Source organism: Lampetra fluviatilis, chromosome 2, assembly GCF_964198595.1.
Source record: "Lampetra fluviatilis chromosome 2, kcLamFluv1.1, whole genome shotgun sequence".
NCBI lineage: Eukaryota > Metazoa > Chordata > Hyperoartia > Petromyzontiformes > Petromyzontidae > Lampetra > Lampetra fluviatilis.
Window position 1 is genome coordinate 7957830 of NC_136276.1, and position 21976 is coordinate 7979805.

Genomic DNA, 21976 nt, shown 5'->3' on the forward strand with positions numbered 1-21976 from the left:
GACGCGAAAGAATTTGTATTTAAAATATTCAATGTCAGCACAATGCAGGGAACACGAGGCCAAAGTGAGATCACACAGAAGCAGTAATGAATATCGACCACGTGGTGTAAGCTTGCCCATGGTTTTACATGTTAAACAGTATTGTTCAACGAATTAAAAATTGTTTTCACAAAGCAGATACATAAACACGATTCATTTACAATGTTACATACCAATCTTGTCGAATGCATCCTCGTAACAATACTACCGTTCATTATAATAACAATGACAATGCTTCATCATTAGACCTCCTTTGCCAGTACAAAAATATAATAATAGGGTTTTTCCCCTTTTTTGTGTTTTTTGTTTGCATTTTGACCACAAGTATTGTGGTTAATGCACACATGATTCCTTGTAAAAGGTTTCAGTTTTGTTGCCAAAAAAGGGGAAAACCCCTATTATTATTAATGATAATGCTGGTCAAAATATTCCGAGTATTACAAATTCTTGTTCTTAACACCGAAACGCAATGTTTACGCCCATGACGCACTCACACGCGCACACGCCGAGGCGTGTAAACCAACACCCTAAACCAACACCCTAAACCAACATCCTAAACCAACACTCACTTGCCCACATCGCGGCCTGCGGGGTTCGTCCTTTGCCCTTTTGCATGGGAGCCCTGATGACGCCGCATGCTTGAAGGCGGATCATGCAAATCACGGTTCGCAGATTGTCGACGTGTACCCGATTCAATTTGCCTGGAATAATCTGAATTTTTATTTATCCTGGAGAAATCCGATGAGCTACGATGCTCGTCCCCCCCCCACAGATGTCCAGTTTTGATTTTCTCCAATTTCGGTTTAGTCATCGGGAAAACTCACACAATCGTCACACTTTGCTTTTGGTGAACGCCCCGACCGTGGGTGAAACCAGCACACCTGTTTGGAGCGTTACTTACATTGTTACGAAATACATGGCCGCGATTTCTGGCTGTGAAAAAGTGATTCGTCCATGCAGGGCCTCTTGCTGACACTCTGCGCCAACGGGTCTGGATTCTCGTGATGTCTTGTGAGCCTTTTGTTAAATAAATGGCATGAGACCCATTTCTGGCGACGGCTAACATCAGGTGACGAGTGATATCTGAACCGGACTTGGGCCAAGACTGACCACTCGCACACCCCCCACCTACCCCCCTCCCCGCGCGGACCAGCTTGGCAAAGTGTGGTCACAGAGTCCCGTGGCCAACGTGGAATGCGGAGCAAGGGTGGGAAAAAACACGATGTGTTTTGCAAATTTGATCGGGTTATTGGTTTCATAAAAAAAAAATTTGTCGAAAAAAAACCCATGGCTATAATCCGGCAAGTCAAGTTGTCGTCAATCGGCGCCAGAGTCATCGGATTCGCTCTCCTCTTCGATCATCTCAACCGCGCCGCTCTTGATGAAGACGACCTTCTCCATCGACTTCACGGTCGGGCTGTTCCTCAGCTCGGAGTGAACGAAGGCCGTGGTGGAGAAGTTCCTCTCGGATGCGGCACTGGACGTGGCGATGCTGAACAGCTTGACGGCGATCTTTTGCAGCTCAGGCCACTCACTGCCATCGGACAGTTAATACTCCATCGGCGTCTTGCTACCTTTGACCATCATCTTGTAGCGAAACGTGTTGTTTGTCTTCTCTTTGGTGGGGGCTATAATTATAGGGATTAACAGGCAATAAAACCGATTAAAACTGGATTTTTCGCCATCTGAGATGATCGTTTTTTTAATTAAAACCATGAAAAACCCGATGCTGCCAGCCTTGATGCAGAGGCCTTCATTCAACAACGGGTTGTCAAAGGGATATAAGCGCAGCACTCTACTCATTAAGATGCCTTTTGTGTGCGGTGTTAAAATAGAATTTCGCAAGACTATGAAACGCGTCATTGCCACTGAAGACCTGTAGGGTGGAACGATATTGGGCAGGAGTGTCGGAACAATTGTAACATTGGCGGAGAGAGTTTTGAATAAGCGAGGGGGGGGTGCAATGAAGGCGATTGTGGTCACAAAGTAAATGGATTGCCCCACCTACCCCACACAAACGTTTGGTTGCAACTGCTCCGTTGCTCCCCGCAATTCCTTTCGTTCTCACACCGATGATATCAGTTCTTCCTGATCGTCAATAGTCATATGTTAAATAAATAAAAAGAAGCATCACGATACATTTGGCCCTGGACTTAATTTGGCTCACATTTCAGCTCTGGAATTCACGTCACGCGACAAACATTACTCTTGGTGACGATGGCGAATGCGGAAATTTTGCCCCCTACCGTGGCGGCGCAGAAGTCACTCGTAGCATCTCAGAGGATAACACAATCTGGATAAAATTGGTGGAAAGTACACCAATTTTTTTTAAATACCACCGAATTTCAAGGATAATTGACATTCTCGATTGCAGTTTTTTTTAAATCCTTTATATTAAGTTCACTTGCTTGCGTGCATACAGCCGTGCAAATCTTTCGGTCGTTTTTTAACCCACTTCCCGTGATCCAATCGAGCTGACATTTTGCACACAGACTCGTTGTGCGTGACAATTTATTTTCGTGAAAAAAAAATTCCAAAATTTTCCACTTTTTAGGAAAAAAAATGTCATATATAATTTAAAATACCAATGTGATAAAAATGAAACTCTTACTCAAGAAAAACAGAAATGAATAATAAAATAAAACCGATGCCACGCAGGATTTATAGTGAAACACTTTGTTTTTACGGGTTAATTCTTTTCTTTTTAAACCGCACCGTGAGGCCGTTCGCAACGGAACGTGCAACGCGTATCGGGGAACCCGCTGCGAGCGTCACTTGAATTGTCAAAATAAAATAATTGGATTACTTTCCCACACGCACAGTAAGATGAGCCCGCATCGAAACTTCACGCGTTGCCATAAAATCCGACTGCTGTTTGTTCTAAGCGTATTTTATAAGGAGGTATTTTTATATATATAAAAATACATGTTCGCAAGTGAAAACAATTCGCGTACACATTATGTTCAAAGATCCCTCGTTTAGCCATAACCGGCTGTTGGGACAAGTGCTGTTAGCGAGCACCTATAAAGACCGGCACCGCACACGAGTGAGTGGGCGGCTAACATCACCCCCAGCCGACTTTGTCTCCCTCGTTGCGATGTTTACAAATGGCACGAGGCACTCATTTGAAACAGAGTCGACCTAGGGGAGGCCCGGAACCGATTCAGATCGTCAATGGTGTTGGCCATGAGCAGAAATCGAACTCGGGTCGCCGGGTTCGTCGCGAAGCGCGTTAACCGCTGCACTAACGCCCCCCCTCCCAACTTTAGCAATAATAATGCTTTAGTAATAATAACCACACACGCACACACAGTTCTAGATTTGAAGCTTTCGTGACTGCAAGGATTCATACTCTTAGTTCTTTCGGTAAAGTCACGTAGGTAAAAAATGAAATAAAAATTAATAAAAATGAATAAAAAAATTCTAAAAAATATTTTTGTTTCTTAATTTTCATTTCATTTTTTACCTACGTGACTTTACCGAAAGAACTAAGAGTACGCACACACAGGTTTATTTTGGCAAACCACCGGCCTCCCGCCGTGGCTCGAGCGAACGCTCGCGAGCGCAGCGATGTCGGCTCCACAAATGGGTGCAACGGGGCCCTGGTCTCTGCACGTCTCGAGTCTCGTATCCTCGTCCAGCCAACAGCGATTGGTTTCTCACTCAATATTGGCCGGTCCGCCAGGAGATCGGAGTGGGCGGCACAGCGAGAAGCGAGGGGGGGCATACTGAACGTGGTGTGCCGTGAGCGGATATCTGTTTCGGGTTGCCTGCTTGGACAGGCCCAGTTGATTGTAAGCCATGTGTTCTGGTCGCTGGTAGACTGGAGTATGTACTTTGACTAGGCATGTGACTTGTGGCCATTGCGGGAGACATACTGGCTGTGTTACGGGTGCAGACATTTTTGTTGCAGGTCACAAACCCTGACGGAGCCGCGTCCAGCTTCAGCCTCCGGATGGCGTCTCCTGTTGTCTCCTTGGTTCTTTCAACACTGCGACTTTTACATCCTGCCACGTGAAAGGGGAAGACTAGCCAGGTCACGTGAGACAGAGCCTCATATCAACACGGGAGCTGCTGAGCGAATGTGCCTCCAGCGATAATGCCAACTGCATTACAAATTAATTAATAAAGCTACGACGCCAGGCAGTTGATTTGTGCGCGTCGTGCAAAGTTATTCTGTTATTGCTTTGCTATTTTTAATGACCAAAGGTATTTGACTGGAAAGACCTGCCAGGTCGGCAAATGAGTCACGACTGCGTGGCACTGTCAGCAACAAACCGCCACAGGGGCTGTGGCCGAGTGTTTCTACCCGCACCGATACATGCGGCTCAAGAGCGAGTTTCATGCGAATCAGCTCATCACTTGCACTTGATGTTAATTACAGATGGGGTGGGGAACGTCCGGGCCGCGGGCCGTATAAGGCCCGCGAAATCCTTTGGTCTGGCCCTGCCAAGGCAACCGCAGGCGGGACTCGAAATTTAATAAATCTCGGAGCAAACCTGGAAAAGCAGTTGCGAGTAGCAACATCATCAATACCAGCTAACATCATCACACGCCTCGCCAAAGAGAAGCAGTTCCAGCCATCACATTACGGATGAGTTAATAAAATGTTTGACCAAATATAACAGGCTATTTTTTAAGTTGATAATTTTGTATGGTTCGCGAATGATGTTATAAATATCCAAATGGCCCTTGGCAGAAAAAAGGTTCCCCACCCCTGACAAAGAATATCAACAAATCTCTTATTTGATCTCTTTTGCTATTTCGTTTCCTTCCCACTGTGCTGCGCTATCGGTGTGACGCCACGACACGAGGGCATTTCCTTTCGGAGCCGTCGCAACGTACAGCGCACCAAGTGCCAGAGGAAATACCTGGATATTAACATGATAGAACTACTTCGTAATTGTAAAACACGTACGTTAGAATTCATATTTATTTTCCCGGGGGTGTCTCATCGAATCAGGATTTTTTGAGATCTTCCTTTTTCATTGGTGTTTTTTTTTCAATGTCAATTCATTTGGTAAAATATGAAAAAAATCATAACTGTGGCAAGGACAAGAGGACTGGAGTTTGAAAGTGGCCGCTGCTAGGCCTGCAAGTATTCATATGCGATCGGTAGCGTCATTACTAATACGCTGGTTTAAAGTAGGACATCTTTAAAGTATCATGACTCATTTGCAAGAGGATCCTGCCATGTGTTTTCCAGTGGCGGGGGGGGGGGAACAACAGTAGGGGGGGGGGGGCCGTATTTAGAATTCCAACGCAAGAAATGCATTATTCTAGCCACCATTCAATCGGCTCCCGACCCCAAGAGAAGCCTCGTTGTATCCCACAGCTCGAAATAAAACAAAATGTAAACAGCTGCTCTTTTCTCTCTGTCTCTTTCTCCTCCCCCCACGAGCCCCACCAGACCCAGCCCCAGCTACCAGTTGTGTTCAGCGTGAGCCTGAACAGATTTCCTGGCTGCCGAGACCCTGCGGTCGTCCTGGCGGCGAGCGGTAAATTATCCGGATCGAGTTCATAATTCAAGTGCAGCACAAATAAAAGCTCGAGGGGCAATGTCAGGGTGTCGCCAAGAACATTTTTAACGTTTGGAAGCGCCGCTCCTCTATAAACGCGTGCGGCGCTCGAGTTTTGCTGGGAATATCGTGGCACGAACGTTGATTTATGTGCGCCGACGTGCCTGGCCATTCCTCACAAAAACAATATCGCAGATATTAATCGTGGCCCCAACAAGTGTGAAAAATAGCCCACTGAAAGTGCCAACTGATGCGACTACGTTGACCGGGTTTAGCCAGGTGTTATCTCAGATAATGTACGCACAATCTAATTTGATGTCACAGTGAACTGCAATTTTGTTAAATGCAAGTCACAGGGCTACAGAAACTAAAACTCATAATCGATTATTCTTCGTGGTCGATTAATCAGGTGACTTAAAAAAACGGTAGCTACCCCAAGCCAGTATCACGTGGTTGATGGAGCCGATAAAAGCCCCACGAAGGAACAGATCTGAGTTTATTATCTCCAACTCTTTTCATTATCTGATTAGTCGAGTCATCAAACTGATAACCAGGAAGTGTAATCTATTGATTCAATAATCAGTATCCCAGGTCTTGTCACCATGCATCAAACTGACACAAATACAAAAATAGGTTCCACGCTATATGCAATGTTTGCACAGAATACTTTATACAAATATATTTTTGTTAATAAACCCCACATTTGTTATATGTTAATATGTATAGCGCACACACACACACAATGGCTCACACACACACACAGCTGTACAGACACGTACGTACATTCAACCGCCTGCAATGCTGCACAACCGTAACTATGAATGACAGATTTCAACAATCACGAGATCACTTTTTTTTTTGCAACACCAGAGGACAAATACTGCGAAGCGTGTAATGCAGTGATTATGTGGATCGTACACCGTGCACGAAGGACAGACATCAGAACAGTTCACCCCGTTGGGAGTACATAGCTGTGGTAACTTTTGTTGGTGTTGTTATATATACAGAAAAGTTGTGACCCATGAAGCATGTGAATGCAAGTCCTCTGGTTTACAGCTCCACCGAGCCCACTCGGCTCACGTGTTTAAAACCATGCAAGGCGATACATGACGTGGGTCTATTTACGATGCACAAATGTTTATTTAACTTAATATTTACTTCATCGGTTATAATATGTACGATTTCGTTCGTAGTGAAGAAGAAAATGCGTCGTCTTTCCCCCGACCAATTCTATAAACAATTGTGCTACTGACGTTAATTGAAACGTTGAAGGAATAATATATTCTGATCTCGAGCAGAGCATTGCATCATCCCGTGTTAAAGGACAGCCTGTGGAAGGAGATATCAGAGAACTACTTCTGAGACCACTACAAGTGAGTGATCTGTCTACACGGATGGGCGGTGCAACTTTCCAATGGGCCTCGCTTCGTTGTAGAGATGTTCATTACAAGTCAAACCTATATTCGTGGTTATTTTGGTAAAGTCACGTAGATGGAAAAAAAATGAAATTAAACATTTAAATGAAAATAAAAAAATAAATTGAAAATACTAAAAGCAAAAAACCCACGACGTTTTGACCGCAACACAAGCGGTAAACATCATGATGAATTGTATTATTTTTATTTTTTGCTTTTTGTTTTCTATCTATGTGACTTTACCGAAATAACCAAGAAAATGAATTCCTGCAATCACGAAAGTTTTAAGTACATTTTTTTAATCAAACATATATTTGTGTTCTCGGATCTACGTGCTTTGTTTTGGCAAATTGAGTATATAAAACAATCTAATTTAATATGACGGGGGTTTGTTTGTACGATCATTAATGACCAAGCTGAGACCATCAGCTCACTACGCTTGATACTCAATTTTAATCACGAGTGGCTAAATCCAGATTTATCCCAGTCTTTCAGGAGTGCCAACTCGGGGCACTAATCCTTGAGCTACCCAGCCACATCCAATCATTTATTCTTAATTGTACTGTAAGATGTAAAATAAAGCATAATTACATTTTGATTACCCATTGGCATTTATTTGCCGTTTAGATATCCTCGTTTAAACTCAGTTCACAGCAAACATTAGTTCAGGCCTTCTGTGGCATAAGTATTTTCTCTAAGAGATAAAATTTTGTCTTTTCTCATCATTTTCCAAACGTATTTTACTCAATCAAAAGGCACTTCTGGGAGAGAGAAAATAAATCAGAAATCCAGTGAGTTAAACTACTTTTATTTATTTATTTGCGGACCCACTTCACATGTGCAGCGTGGAACGGGATGCCGAGATGTGTAGCCCCCTCTAGTGGAGACCCTTCTTCTAGCAGTGGCGCGAACAAGAAATTGCAGGGCTGTACCTTTATCTTTTGTTACTCACATTGTGAAAAACTCAGCATGCCCCACTGAGGAGCATTTTGGGGCCCTTTCGTATATCAATCAACCTTCATTCCGTGCATGCACGTGAACAGATTTGAATTGATTCCTATAGCCTAGACGCCTTTGAGGCTTATTCTAACCACACGCATTTGTTTAAAAGAACAACTCTGCAATGGTGACTGTAGTTACCCTTGGGGAAAAAAACCCACCAGAACAGCGAGCCACAGTCGATGTCTCAGTAGATGTCTCAGCGGGGCTGAGAGATCTACGATAATTGTCCACGAGCTGTGTACACATGCACGTGTCATAATCATCATCGTTATTATTAATCAGCCATGATCAGTGAGTGCATTGCCGTGTAAATAAGGTCTCTGCTACCCGTCGGCACCTCTCACGGTCTAAGTGTAAGTACGAGTAAAATAAACTCTCCACTGTTGTTATTAACCCTGGCTTATAACATATGGACCTCATCATGGTGTTGAAGTGGGGCCGACCGGTACAGTATATGGTTACCAGAAGCAGACTTTGGAGCACTGAGCATCGGTGACGATACTGTACTGATGAGTCCCACGAAAAGAATGAAATCGTCTCCGGTTGGCTATCACTGCAGCCTGTCAGTAGCATTGACTCAAAGTTACTTCGATGGTGACCTTGAACAGCAAGGCACTTATTCAGTAAATGTGGATGATTGCAGATTTGAGTTTGACGTTTCAGGCAATTACCCTTTTTATTTCATGTACAGAGAGGGCATATTGACTGACAATAGTTGGAAATGGAACTTTGGAATGCAGTGCTCCAATGTCTTCAGTGAACTATCGTATATACCTTTATACATATCAAAGCACATCTTCGATATGCGCCGCATCTGATTTATACAACGATTCACGGTGCCAAGCAAAGCGCGTGGGAATCGCGGTGGCAGGGCTGCACGGAGACTTAGCCGCAAAGTAAGCACCACGCGCCGTCATCGCTCGCGTAACACAGCAACACAGCAACACGACTGTAGACAAAAACGTTTTTTCAGAACATGCGGCATGTCACTTAATGCTCGGCCATTACAATCAACGCACACGTCTGCCAATGCCAATGCTGCACGAGTGTACGAACTGTCAAGGTCAGCACACCATGTGGGCGGTTCGACCTCCCGGCGTGCCAGGTGAACGGTGGAAGTTTCCTAACCCCGCCACCTCTGTCCACCCCCAGCAGTATTGATGGGCACACCGCGGTCGATCGGCAGGTTGCATGTGGTGGGGTAAAGTGTGGGTGCTTCCACCTCTTTCAAGACGTCTGAGCAACGTGGAAGAGTAGGCCAAAAAATGACCCTCTAGAGGGGGTGCTCTCTAGAGCTCCCCTCCAGTGGAGGCCCTTCCGCCGATAGTGGCGAGAGCGAGCACTTGCAGGGCTGCACCTTTACTTTTGACACGCCATCACATCCACCAAGAAAAACTTAAGTGTATACAAATAAGCAATCTGTCGCCAACATGGCAACCACGCAGGTCGAACTGCTATCTCAAATATATAGTTTTAAAATAGTTGCACAATACTTTACTGTAATAATGGGTGATATCTTCGTTGACATGATGTCGCGGGATCTCATTCGTTAATCTCATTCGTTCGCACAAGCGGCTACGATCCATCGGTTTTGCATTGCTTGAAATGTGTTCGTCCCTGTGCAATTCAATTCATCTCGGACGACACGCGTTCTCTGTATGTTAGTCGCTCTTGCTTCGTCCAGGACACGCCTGCTGCGTGGCACGTCAAACAGCCCTCAATCCACTGCTGGATGGAGACCTGCTTCTACCACCCAAACGGCGTGGAAATTATTTGACTATTATCCTTGAGATTCGTTTTCTTCGTGGGATTTCTTTCCGGTCAAATAAACGTTTTGACGATGATATTTAGGCCAGATAAAAAGACAGCGATCCTCGCTTTAGCCTTAACATACTGTTGGGGAAAGTGCTGTTTGCGAGCATCTATGAAGGCACACTCGGGGATGGATGGCCAGTACCATGCCCGATCGCCTTTATCTCCCTAGTGGCGATGTTTACACATGTTTACACATCGCTCCAGTAACTCATTTTAGGCTGAGTCAACCTCGGAGAGGCACAGATAATTATCACTGTTGTTGATCGTGAACGGGAACCGAACTCGGTGTCGCCAGGTTCGGAGTGCAAGTGCGCTAACCGCTGCGCCACCGCTCCCCATATAGACACACACACACAGTATTGACTTAGCGTCGGCCAGAGGATACGAACCCCTCTCGCAAGTAAAGAATACAAAGTTGTTTTGTGATAACAAACCCGAAATCTCAACATTTTGCCGGATCTTCCCACGGCACTTGCGCGGAGCGTAGGTTGTGAACCACCGCTGTGGACTCCACGGGATTATTTTCCACAACGCGTGCAAAGCAAAAAATGTAAAATACTTTAAAGAGTAAAATATATAATACAAACACACTATACAGACCTTGGACACACACACACGAGCCAAAAATGTCAAGTCACTTATAATGTTGGCACCAGGGTAACACAGCCGATGGAAGAAACGGCTAGGAAAACATCACAGTTGTGTGTCAACTAACATTTGCGTGTTGCCAACTGGACGTGGAATTTCTTCATCACGAAATCGTTTTTCCGAATAGGCTCGGTTTCATTTATAGCCCAAAGCGGTTCGGACTCACAGGGCAAGTCTGTCTTCTTGACGAGGTCACGCGCCGCTCACCAGCAGATACAAACTCATTATATAAATTGTACAAATGACTCTTCGCGAAGGTTTGTGTAAGCTGCTATTACGATGGCGAGTGAGAATAATTATTATGATGCAGCATTCCCTCTGGACCGATTCGTACCTCGCAGTCGCGACCGTTGCGTGCGTGGCGTAGAGGTGCCAACACTGGGGTTTGGCAGCAATGATAGGGTGGTTTTGACATTTGTGGATTGTCGGGGGCCGTACATCAGGGGCCCCACTAAAGGCCATCAGGGGCCGCTAGTGCCCCGCGGGCCTTACAATGAAGAACACCGCCCAAACGTGAATATTGATTAATCAGAATTATTCGGGGGGGTTTTGTTTCGCCAGGAGAATTCGATGCTATTTTTTGTGAACGTAACAATCAATTTTAAGGAATTATTCGATGCACCGTAAAGCCACTAGTTTCCAGCACCCAGTCCTCCGATTTCACGGTTTGACTCACTTTAATTGTAAAAAAAAAAATGGGCGAACAAAGCTGCGGTAATTCGAATTAACCTCCGGGTCAGCTGGCAGAAACGCACGCGGAGGGCAGCCGGTAATTAACTGTGAATTGCAGCGGTTGGATAAATGAAAACACGACCTACAAAGAAAAGAAAGTCCCAATAGGCCATCATCCCGCGGCTCAACTGGATTTCCAGGGATTGTCCCACGTCAGTTGAAGTTCTGTTCTCGAGAACAAAAGACGTTCCGAGTGGCTTTCGGGCACGCCCTCCGTGATCATCACGATATCTTCTTGGGTATGGCAGCAGCAATATGTTCAAGGAGCTAAATGCCAATGTCGAGATCTGCTAGCCACAACGAGAGGGCTTCGCGAGAATGTTGATGTAGTTTTGCTATTACTGTACACGGTCGTTCACATGTCTTGTAACCCTCAATTAATTGACCCTTAAAAGCAATTGTCCTTTGCTTATTCATTTTTGTTTTCACACCCATCAGTAGACAAACATATTGCGTTTTGGAGTATTAAATGGGGGGGGGGGGGGGGTCACAAGATATATGTACCGCCCTGTACTCCCTCGAAGGAGCGCAAACTAGTAGTTTTTCTTGTAAAAAAAGTGGTCAACAACATCAGGTGGCAAACTGGCAGAGGTGGGACAAAGTCATTGTTATGCAAGTCCAAGTCGAGTCGCAAGTCATCAAATTCATGACTCGAGTCTGACTCGAGTCCAAGTCACATGACTCGAGTCCACATCTCATAGGTGGGACAAAGTCATTGTTATGCAAGTCCAAGTCGAGTCGCAAGTCATCAAATTCATGACTCGAGTCTGACTCGAGTCCAAGTCACATGACTCGAGTCCACACCTCTGCAAACTGGCACCATTTGTTTCACAAGGGCTGACTGCTGATGAGACCCAGAAGGTGTAAACCGGTCCAGGATAATAAAATAATAAAAATAAAACTTCATAAAATACAATTCTCACTACGTTTCGGAAAGACAGCGTCTGAATGACTTTACCGAAAGAACCAAGAAGATGAATCCCTGCAGTCACGAAAGCTTTAAATCGAAATTTAAACGGTCCAGGATAAACAAATGCTGCTTTATATTATTCCTGAAGGCCAATATGTCGATGGACTAAAACTTGATTTGTATGTGGACACAAAGCAGAGTTATGCTTTTACAGTATTCTCCAGATTATAAGAAAGCTCTGGAAAGTAAGATGGACCTCATTAAACTATAATCGTTAGTGCCGTTGTGAAGAATCTAGGTACCAAATTAAATAAGCCGACAGATCGCATCTTTTACGTATCTGATAAATCTGTTGTGTATTGTAGAGTGTTGCATCACACTCGGACCCATATCTAACAGAGAGTGGGTCCCTTGCCTCTACTGTATATACACATCTCGCAGTTCACAAGCATGGATTCAAGCAAGCCTCTGCTTATGAGTCACTGAATGCTGAACCCAGTCCAGAGTTTGCTTGTATTAATCCAATGCTCCTAAAATGACGTGGCAGGACAGATCTACGAAGGAGACGAACTGCCTGCTCATTATGTTTCTCTTAAAATATAATTGAGTGATCTCTGTCACTTTCGCTGCGAGTTTGCCAATCATCGGGCCGCTCGTGGTGTACCACAAGTCAAAGTACTCAAGTTAGAATCTTGACAACGAGGAATGGTAAACACGAAACGGCGGGCCGTGTTAGATCGCGGGCACTGGAAGTTTGAAAACCCCCTGCTTTACAGACTGATTCTGTATATACAGAGACGAGCACGCGTGTGTGTGCGTGTTTGTGCTTCATAAGTGCTCGCGAACAGCACTTGCCCCCACAGTCTGTCAAGGCTATACGGGGGGTCTTTGTCTTTGTTTGTGAAAGGGCAAGGTATACGGTATTCAATTGTCAGTCACGTGCTCATTAATGAGGGATGTTTTTTTTTATGGCATCACCGTTTGTTTAACGAGACTACTACGCACATACACCGTCACCTGTACACTGGCACACACACACGCACACGCCGGCACACCGGCGTGCGCATCTCAGTCCCCGATGGCGCGCTCGGAGGGCCGTATCTCGGTGCAGTCTGTGTCCCCCGTGGCCGCGTCCGCCTCCTCCTGCAGCCGCTCCCCCTTGCTGAACCTCACCACGAGCGCCCTGCGCAGGGCGCCGCGCGCGCCGCGGCTCAGCAGGGAGTAGAGCGCGGGGTTGGCGCAGCAGTGGACGAGCGCGAAGCACTGCGTGACGTGCAGCGCCGAGTAGAGGAACCTCTCCGCGCCGCAGCTCAGCTCCACCACCTCCAGCAGCGCGAGCGCGTCCACGAAGAGCGCAGCGTGGTAGGGCAGCCAGCACAGCACGAACACGACCACGTAGGCGACGAGGAGGCGCCGCGCGCTGCGCGCCTCGCGCGGGCTCCCCGCGCGTCCCGAGTCGCGCAGCGCCCGAGCCACGAGCGCGTAGCATACGGCGATGATCGGGAACGGCAGCGCGAAGCCCACCGCGTTGCACATGAGCTGCATGCCGGCCATCCACTGGCTGAAGGCGCCCAGCGGGTAGGCGGCCACGCAGTACGTCTGGTTGGTGTGCGGCGCCGTGCCGGACTCGATGTACACGATGTCCGGCATGGACACGGCCAACGCGAGCAGCCACACGCCGGCGCAGGCGATGGCGCGCGAGCGGGCCCTGCGCTCCGCCAGGCGGCCCAGGAGGTCGGGCGAGAGCACGAGCGTGACGTAGCGGTCGGCGCTGAGCGCCACGAGGAAGAAGATGCTGCCGTACAGGTTGACGCTGTACACGAAGTGGGTGCACTTGCACATGAAGTCGCCCAGGCTCCACGCGCCGTGGCCCAGCAGCGAGACGGTCCACACGGGCAGCGTGAGGACCACGAAGAGGTCGGCCACGGCCAAGTTGAGGACGTAGCAGCGCACCTCGGGCCGCCCGCCTCGGCCCGGCCGCCAGAGCAGCCACAGCACGGCCGCGTTGCCCAGGAGGCCGGCGAAGAACACGAAGCAGTTGAGCAAGGCGATGGGCACGAAGAGCGAGCTCTTGTCGAAGGGGTGCACGCAGTGGAACACCTCGCGCCACAGGCACTCCAGGTCGCTGGCGTTGCACAGGCGCGTCCACTCCTCGGGCAGCTCGCTCGAGTTGAACTCCTCCAGCGACTCGAGGAGCGACGTGAAGTCGATGCTGCTCATCTTGACCGGACGCCGGCGGAGAACGGCGGGCGTTCCGACGGGGGAGTCTGGTGGCCCGTGCGCACAGAGGACACGGTGGGTGGGCGGCGGGTGGGGGGTGCATCCACGCGCGTGCCCGGGCACGCGCGCGCGTCGACTCGCTGCACAGGAGCTACTCTTAGCGGATCGATTTCGTCTCTCGTGTACAGCGTGTCCGCTTTGTTACACCTTAACGTGATTGATTGCAGCAACTTTGTAAATCCACCGCTGGATGAGAGCTTCCCCCACGTGTGTCGGTCGTGGGTTTTGCTCGACCATAAATGTTGGCGAAGGCGAGGGAGCCCAGGGTCGGTGGTAGAATGATCGATCATTCGCCACTGACGTTACCACAAATGCACGGGAATTGAACTCGGGTCGCCGGGTTCCCAGCGCAAGTGTGCTTAGCACACGGCGCCAAACATACAGATATGTGTGTGTGTGTGCAGTGCACGTGCAGGTGGTTCCTTTGTTTGGAACAGCGCATACTCTCGTTGATTTTCAGTGGCGCAGCGCGGACGGCATGGGCCCTGGTGCAAACGCTCCGCGGCGGGCGATGTGATTGCAGGTGACGCGAGCAGGTGATTAGTTTATTAGAGTAATAGGAGAGTGGAAACAATGCCGAATACGCCAGTGGGCGCTTCTGGGCTGTTGCCAGTCACCGTTTCTCGCCCCCCCCCCGTACAGTTAACATGGATTTCTTTTTTTGGCTGGAAAACCTGGGCCGGAGCCCACTTCCTACTGGAACTGGAGTCGCGGAATGTCCCTGGTGTGTGTGCGTGCGAGAGAGAGAGAGATTTTAGTTTGCGTGTGTGTGTGTCTGCCTGTGTGCCTGCAAGCCATTGACGTCGCTATCGAGTGTGCAGGCGGTACAACTGCACCATGGCCCCGCGCGCTGGAGTGGATCAAGATGCCGAGCTACGAAGAAGAGGATGGAGGGGGGGGTGTAATTGGAGAGGGGGACATTGAATTACTTGCGTCCGGATCCCATGCCAAACACAGACTCTGTATTTATCCTGGAGAAATCCGATGAACTGTGAAGCTCTTTATCACAGATGTCTACGCCGTGGTGTCACTGGTGCCAACCACCACCGCAGGACATTTGAAGAGGGTCCAGCAAACGCTTTGATAAACCGCAAACTCTCATTGCTCGGAGTATCGGGCATTTGTTGAGAGTAGACAGATTGATTCAATGAAATGTGCATTTTATTAAGTTCATTGTGCGACCGTCTGGTGAGGCAATAATAAACGACAAAGGTGGAGTGTAAAGTGTTAGAATAAAGCTTGCATTGGTTATCTGTATACGTGTGTGGAACAAAAAACATCAACATTTTCGTCAATGACACTGCGTTTATACAGACAATATGTAATAGGCGACGTTTCGGGCCATGAACCTTCTCGTGTGAAATAGATATGTGGGCTAGCACGTATTTTTTTCAGGGCACCTTCAAAAATATAACCTCATGGCAAATAGATTCCCTACGCAAACTAAACTTTGCCACCTTGTAAGAAATAAGCCGCTTTATAAGTTGGTTTTACAAGATCGGTTTCATCAACGCGAAACCCATTGCATACAGCATATACGACTCGAAAATAATGTCCTTGATAGTTGAGAATAGGTTTTTCCCCTTTTTTCTGGCAAAAAACGCACCTTTTACAAGGAATCATGTCTGTATTAACCACAATAATTGTGGTCAGAATGCAAACAAAAAACATACTTTGATAATGTATGCATTGTCTTTGAAACGGAATGGTCCACACCACAAGTACTGTGGTTAATGCAGACATGATTCCTTGTGGAAGGTGTTTTTTTTTTGTTGCCAGAAAAAAGGGAAAAAAAAACAATTATCATATTTTGGTACTGTCAAAGGAGGTCCCATGATGGTCTTTGATCGTTGTTGTTGTTGTTGTTATTATTATCACGTGATGTATTTGATGCGCGCGCATTGCGGATGATTTGGTCACAGGCTGGGGCTCAATTAGCACGCCTCGTGTGAATAAAGCGCCAATTAAAATAATCAACAAGCGGGTGGCTCAACGATGTGGCGACATACTGCCGATACAGGGTTGAGAGAGAGAGAGAGCAGCTCTGTCTCCCCGTTCGCGCTCTCTAACGGATAACATACAGCTCCGTTATCTCTTATCGCCATCGCCATCATCACATTCCGGGGAGACATTCTCCGTGACGGGGCGTCGGATAAGCGAAGACCGGGACGTCGCAAAGGGGCATTGTGCACAACGCTGTTTGATATCGCACGGATGGAGATAACGGGTGGCTAGAGATAACACGACACAAGCACACGGTCCGAGGTTAACCACGTCTTCGCCAAAGGGTAGAACCACACACACACATCGTACATGGGCTGCGCGATTACCCCCAGCGTTAATGATGACTATGATGGTGACATTCACGTGTGTCTTTGCTCAAAAAAGTTAAACGGTTAAGGCGCAGCCCCTGCAAATGCTTGAGCGCGCGACAGCTGGCGAAAGAACATCCTCGAGAGAGAGCGACAAGAGACATCGAGTCAGATAGACACAGGAACAGAGAGATAGTGGCAGAGAAACACAAGGGCAGAGCAACAGCGTCAGACAGAAAGCGACAGACAGAACCAACACCAGGGAGAGATGTAACAAAAAAAAGAGCAGCAGAGAGAAAGACAGCGCGGCAGAGAGCCAGGAGAACAATGATCCGTGCAGACACAAAGACAGAGCAACGGCGGGCAGACAGAGATGCAGAGGGTAACAAACAGAGCCAAACAAAGCGAGAGAGATAGACAGGGCGACACAGAGCCAGAGAGACGCGGATGCCAGGAGAACAACATGACCCGTGTGCATCGTCTTCACCTGGTGGGCACCTCTGCGCGGCGTTGAGTCGCCGTGAAGACCGCGTGCTTTGAGCCGAACTCCTCGGAACCCTTCTCCCACGCGGGCGACGGCTCCCGGACAGCCGCCCTCGCCGATCACGCGACTCCCAAGACCCAAGGACGTCTCGGTTCTGTAGCAGAACTCTGAATTTACCACAAACCTCGGCGTATCATCGCATTGCGCCTCATCCTGACCGCTGCTGCTGCTTGCTTGCTGTTGCTGCTGCTGTTGTTGTTACTTTTTGACATCGGCTGTACGCGCGCGCGCGCAATAAAATCACGGGTTGCAGAGGTCGCCTCGCTATTTAAAGCGGCACGGTGGAGCACGGAGTGGGTCGTGGGGGGGTGTAGAGTGAGGAGGGATGGGTGGAGGGAGGGATGGATGTGTGGTTTTTGTGGGAACACAGCAGAGCGCAAAAGGAACTCCCCGCCTCTCACCTCCTGCCACCCCCACGCCTCCCACCAACCCCTTGATCCCCGCTCTAACCGCCCACGCCCCCCTCCCATCACTCCAACCACCACACCAACCTAGACCCTGAGCCTCGGTCACGGCACGTCTTTTTGGATAAGGACGCAAGCTGTTCTCTCCCGTCACAGCCTCCGGTCAGCCTTGCAGTCATTCACTCCCATAGACATATGCAGCCTGCAGTCATTCATTCACTCCCATAGAGATATGCAGCTTGCAGTCATTCATTCACTCCCAATAATATTTACCCAGGAGAGTCACACCAGGTCTGAACACTATCTTAGGTTTTTTCGGTAAAGTCACGTAGGTGAAAAATTAAAATTAATAAAAGTTAAATAAATATAAAATAAAAATCACTACGTTTCGGAGGCAAAACAAGCTTCCGTCTTCGTGATTTGTATTTTATATTTAGTTTACTTTTATTAATTTAAAATTTTCACCTACGTGACTTAACCGAAAAAACCTAAGAATATGAATCCTTGCAGTCACGAAAGCTTCAAATCTAGAAATGAACACTGTTTAGGAGCGTCCTGCACTGAGGTGTCTGGACAATTCATCATAAACACTTAATAACGATAATAGCAGTCATTTCATATTGAGAATCGCCTTCACATTCACTCTAAAAGCTCTCATATTTATATCTTAATGACCACCACGACTGCATTAACTTACAAACATCTATTACTGGGACAACCCTGGTATGGCAGTTGGCGCCTGCTTGAGTTATCGCCAGCCATTATTGTTAATTAAATGTTAATCTCATTATTAAATTAGGATTATAAAATCGATGCCAAGGCTCTGGCTTTGCCCCTCGAAACTGCTGCGCCATTCCATGAGGTACAACCTGGGTTCATTCAAGGCAGCAGGTGACGAGTAATACCCAAAAACCTCAATTAATTGAATTTCTATTGTGCAATGCCCGAATGCTGAATCGAGTGCCATAAATCTGGGCGATGAAACTCGTGTCGAAAGAGCGGAGAGGAAATGACTTGTTACCATCATTCATCATTTGAAGTTGTATGAACACTTCATCCACTTGTCAATGCACGTAATCACACCCCACTGCTTTGGCTTGCACTAATGGATTTAACTATCCCCGGTTAGAGTTAGCCCCCCAATCCCCGCTCTCATTTTCCATCTCAGTTGAACATTTTGGTATTGCAAGTTCGTGATTGTGGAAGGCGCCCAAGGGACTGACGCCGATCGCATCGCACCCACGAGGTCATTCTACGCGTGGGCGAGTCTCGCATTTCAAACTTAAACGAAATTCACCTCCCATTCCATCGCGACTTAGCGGCGAGGTCGGCCAGCCGCGTGTCGGGATGTACAAAGTTCATCCCAATAAGTCACAAATCCTTCCTTTCCTTGATCGTCCACAATCGACCCACCTATCTGTCCATTCATGCGGGCGATCGACGGATATTAATGGACTTGGGAGTAAGTGTTCGCAACAATCTCGCGCAACTGTAACTTGAGTTAATTTCACTCAGACGCTCCATGAAACAAGAAACGTTCTCAGGCACTGGGATTCTCTGCCAAACGCTCCCATAAGTAGAGTGAACCTTGTAATATAATTTTATCCCCAGGCTACGTTACGTGCAGCCAAGTATGCATTGAAGCAGTGTTACTGTACCAATATTTACGAATCCCTTTCTGCCAGTGTTCTGGCAATAGTACAGGCATTATGATGGTAAAACGCCAAAACTAAGACACCGATTACGAGGCACCACGTTTGCATTAACCCAACGTACTTGTGGTAAAACGTGCAAACAAATACCCTTTGATAATGTACACGCATTGTCCTTGAAACCGACTGGCCTACAGAGACAGCCAGCCTCCTTCCTGGCCGTCTCACCGGTGCAAGCAAAATTCAAGTGTTTTGATTGGCCTCCTGCCCAAAATATGGGGAGCAGTTGCACAGTAGCTTCACTGTCTGAACTATTGAGCTGCCCACCGGCCTTCAACTCTAAATCACGGCATCAGTGGCGGGTGTAATCCGAACCAATTCTGTACCCCCTTCCCTCCACCCCCCTTCACAACATGCATTGACCAGCCTGGTGAAGCATGGTTAAAACAACTCCCATGACCGACAGGCTTCTAAATTATAATAATACTGTATAACTGTTTTTGAAAAAAAATGGGGCAAATGTCACCTTATATGGCAGAATATACCGGAGTACATTCAAGGGCAATTCCAAACGTATGTCTTTGAAACGGTAACGTCTCCCATGAGAACACCTGAATAATGTGTGTCTAATGATGATACACGGCAGCGTAAAGGAATGTGCTTTTAAATGCATTCCCCATTTCCCACCCATCATCAGTAAAGCCTGGGCGAGCGGTAGCAGAGTGGTTAGGGCACCGTGTTATGAACCTGGTTTCCCGAGTTAAATCCCTGACCATGGCTAACATCCATGGGGAGTGAAATATGAACCACACCTGGGCACTTATCTTTACCAACCTACACTGACCAGCATGGTTAAGTATGGTCAGACAACTTCCATGACCGACATTGCATGGGGAGGACTTCATCCAGCAGTGAATAGAACAATGCCAGTAATATATAATGTATGTATAAAGTTGTGGCTCTATCTTGTTCAAAATCAAGCAAAGTCTTCTTGGTTCTTTCGGTAAAGTCACGTAGAAGGGAAGTAATAAAATAATAAAAATAAAACATAGTAAAATAAAATAATTCTCACGACGTTTCGGCTACAACGCAAGCAGCCGTCTTCAGGTGAAGAATGAGACACTACCAAGCTAGGAGCTTATATATAAGCTGGGTTGGAGGTGGAAGAGCGCCTTAACAAAAAGAATGTGCATATGAAGAGGAATTTAGCATATTCATGGGAAATGCGTAGGTGGGCGGGGGGGTTTCAAAGTCATATTATGCCCATACATTATGCAGGATCAGCAGCACCAAGGGGGGGTGCAGGGAGTAGCATTAACAAAGGAAAGGAATGTTAATGATATGTAGCTGCAGTTACTAAACAACCACGTAGAAAACTAAAGTATAAACTACATAAAAAACTAAAGTATAAACTGCATAGCACCATCAGTATACTTACTATACTCTACAATAAGCTGAGTTACTAACAGCAAGTAATACATTACAATTCTACGTCGTAAAAATTATATAATATGCTTCCATCTAAACTTTATTCTCTTACATCACACGAGCATATACCGTACTATATACTGCCATAGATAAACCCAACATTAAATTATATACTGTATTGCTATAAACCACCCTATACCTTATACATTTTAATATAACACTATGTATTATTCTACCCACCCAAATGTGTATCGAAATGGTTTATTACGTCCTTCCAATGATTGCTAAGCCAGAATCCATCTTCTCGGTTAAAATTGTCTCTGTGTTTGTATATGTGGATCGCCTCATGAACGAATCTCTCATGATAGCCAGATGGCTTGCAGAGAACCTCTGTCTTGGAGAAGTCAATGTCATGTGAGCCCACTGAATTGTAACAATGATCTGCCACGGCTGAGGTGTTTGTCCTACCGTGTTTCAGGTCAGCTTTATGTTCACGGATGCGGTCCGAGACATGTCGTTTGGTTTCCCCAATGTAACTGCTACCACAGAGGCAACTTAGTTTGTAGACGCCAGGGTACTGTATGTCTGGAACCACATCTTTTACAGACGGTACCAGATCACGGATTTTATGTACTGTGTTGAATCGGACCTGGATCTTGTGTTTAATCAGGATTTTGGAGATCTTTTTTGTGACCCCAGCAATGTAGGGTAAGGTGATGGTCTTGAAAGGCTCCTCAACAGGATCCTTCTTGATGGTTGGAGTGAATGCTTTGCGGATTGTGTAGTCGGAGTAACCATTAGCCTTAAGAGCTTGGCGTACGTGTTTGAGTTCACTGGAAATGTGTTCATGGCCGGAGATGCATTGGGCTCTATGATATAGTCTTGATGAGGGAATTCTTCTGGGATGGATGGTGGTGGGAATCCGGTTTTAGGTAAGCATCCGTATGGGTGGCTTTCCTGTAGACAGAGTGGCTCATTGAACCATCAGGTCTCCTTTTGATTAGGACATCCAAAAAGGGTAGCTTGCCATCTTTTTCGACTTCCATGGTGAATCTGATGGCTGGGTGTATGGAATTGATGTGGTCGAGAAATTGGTCTAGAGCAGGCCGGCCATGTGGCCAGATGACAAAAGTGTATCTGGTATACGCAGCTCACTTTTGCATGAAGTATTTGGTTCATCTAACATGTGTACTTTATGTATGCGTGTATGAAGGTGTCACCATGCTTTAGCTCATGTTGATACTGTTAATTTGTATTTGGGGAATGGGGTGAATGG

The 21976-nt window shown here is 46.9% G+C and overlaps 1 protein-coding gene across 1 annotated transcript; it reads right to left on the reverse strand.

The window, feature by feature from the left end:
* Positions 1-6206: 6206 nt before the first annotated feature.
* Positions 6207-17534, reverse strand: LOC144941185 (atypical chemokine receptor 3-like). The gene is made up of 2 exons (XM_078867759.1): positions 17160-17534; positions 6207-14347 (listed from the first exon to the last, which is right to left on the reverse strand). Exon 2 carries the CDS (start codon positions 14298-14300, stop codon positions 13149-13151), a length of 1152 nt encoding a protein of 383 aa, XP_078723885.1. The 5' UTR covers positions 14301-14347; positions 17160-17534; the 3' UTR covers positions 6207-13148.
* Positions 17535-21976: the final 4442 nt, after the last annotated feature.

What these genes read in the sequence shown, in the direction of transcription:
- LOC144941185 (XM_078867759.1), bottom strand. Translation starts at nt 14,300, where the DNA reads ATGAGCAGCATCGACTTCACGTCGCTCCTCGAGTCGCTGGAGGAGTTC.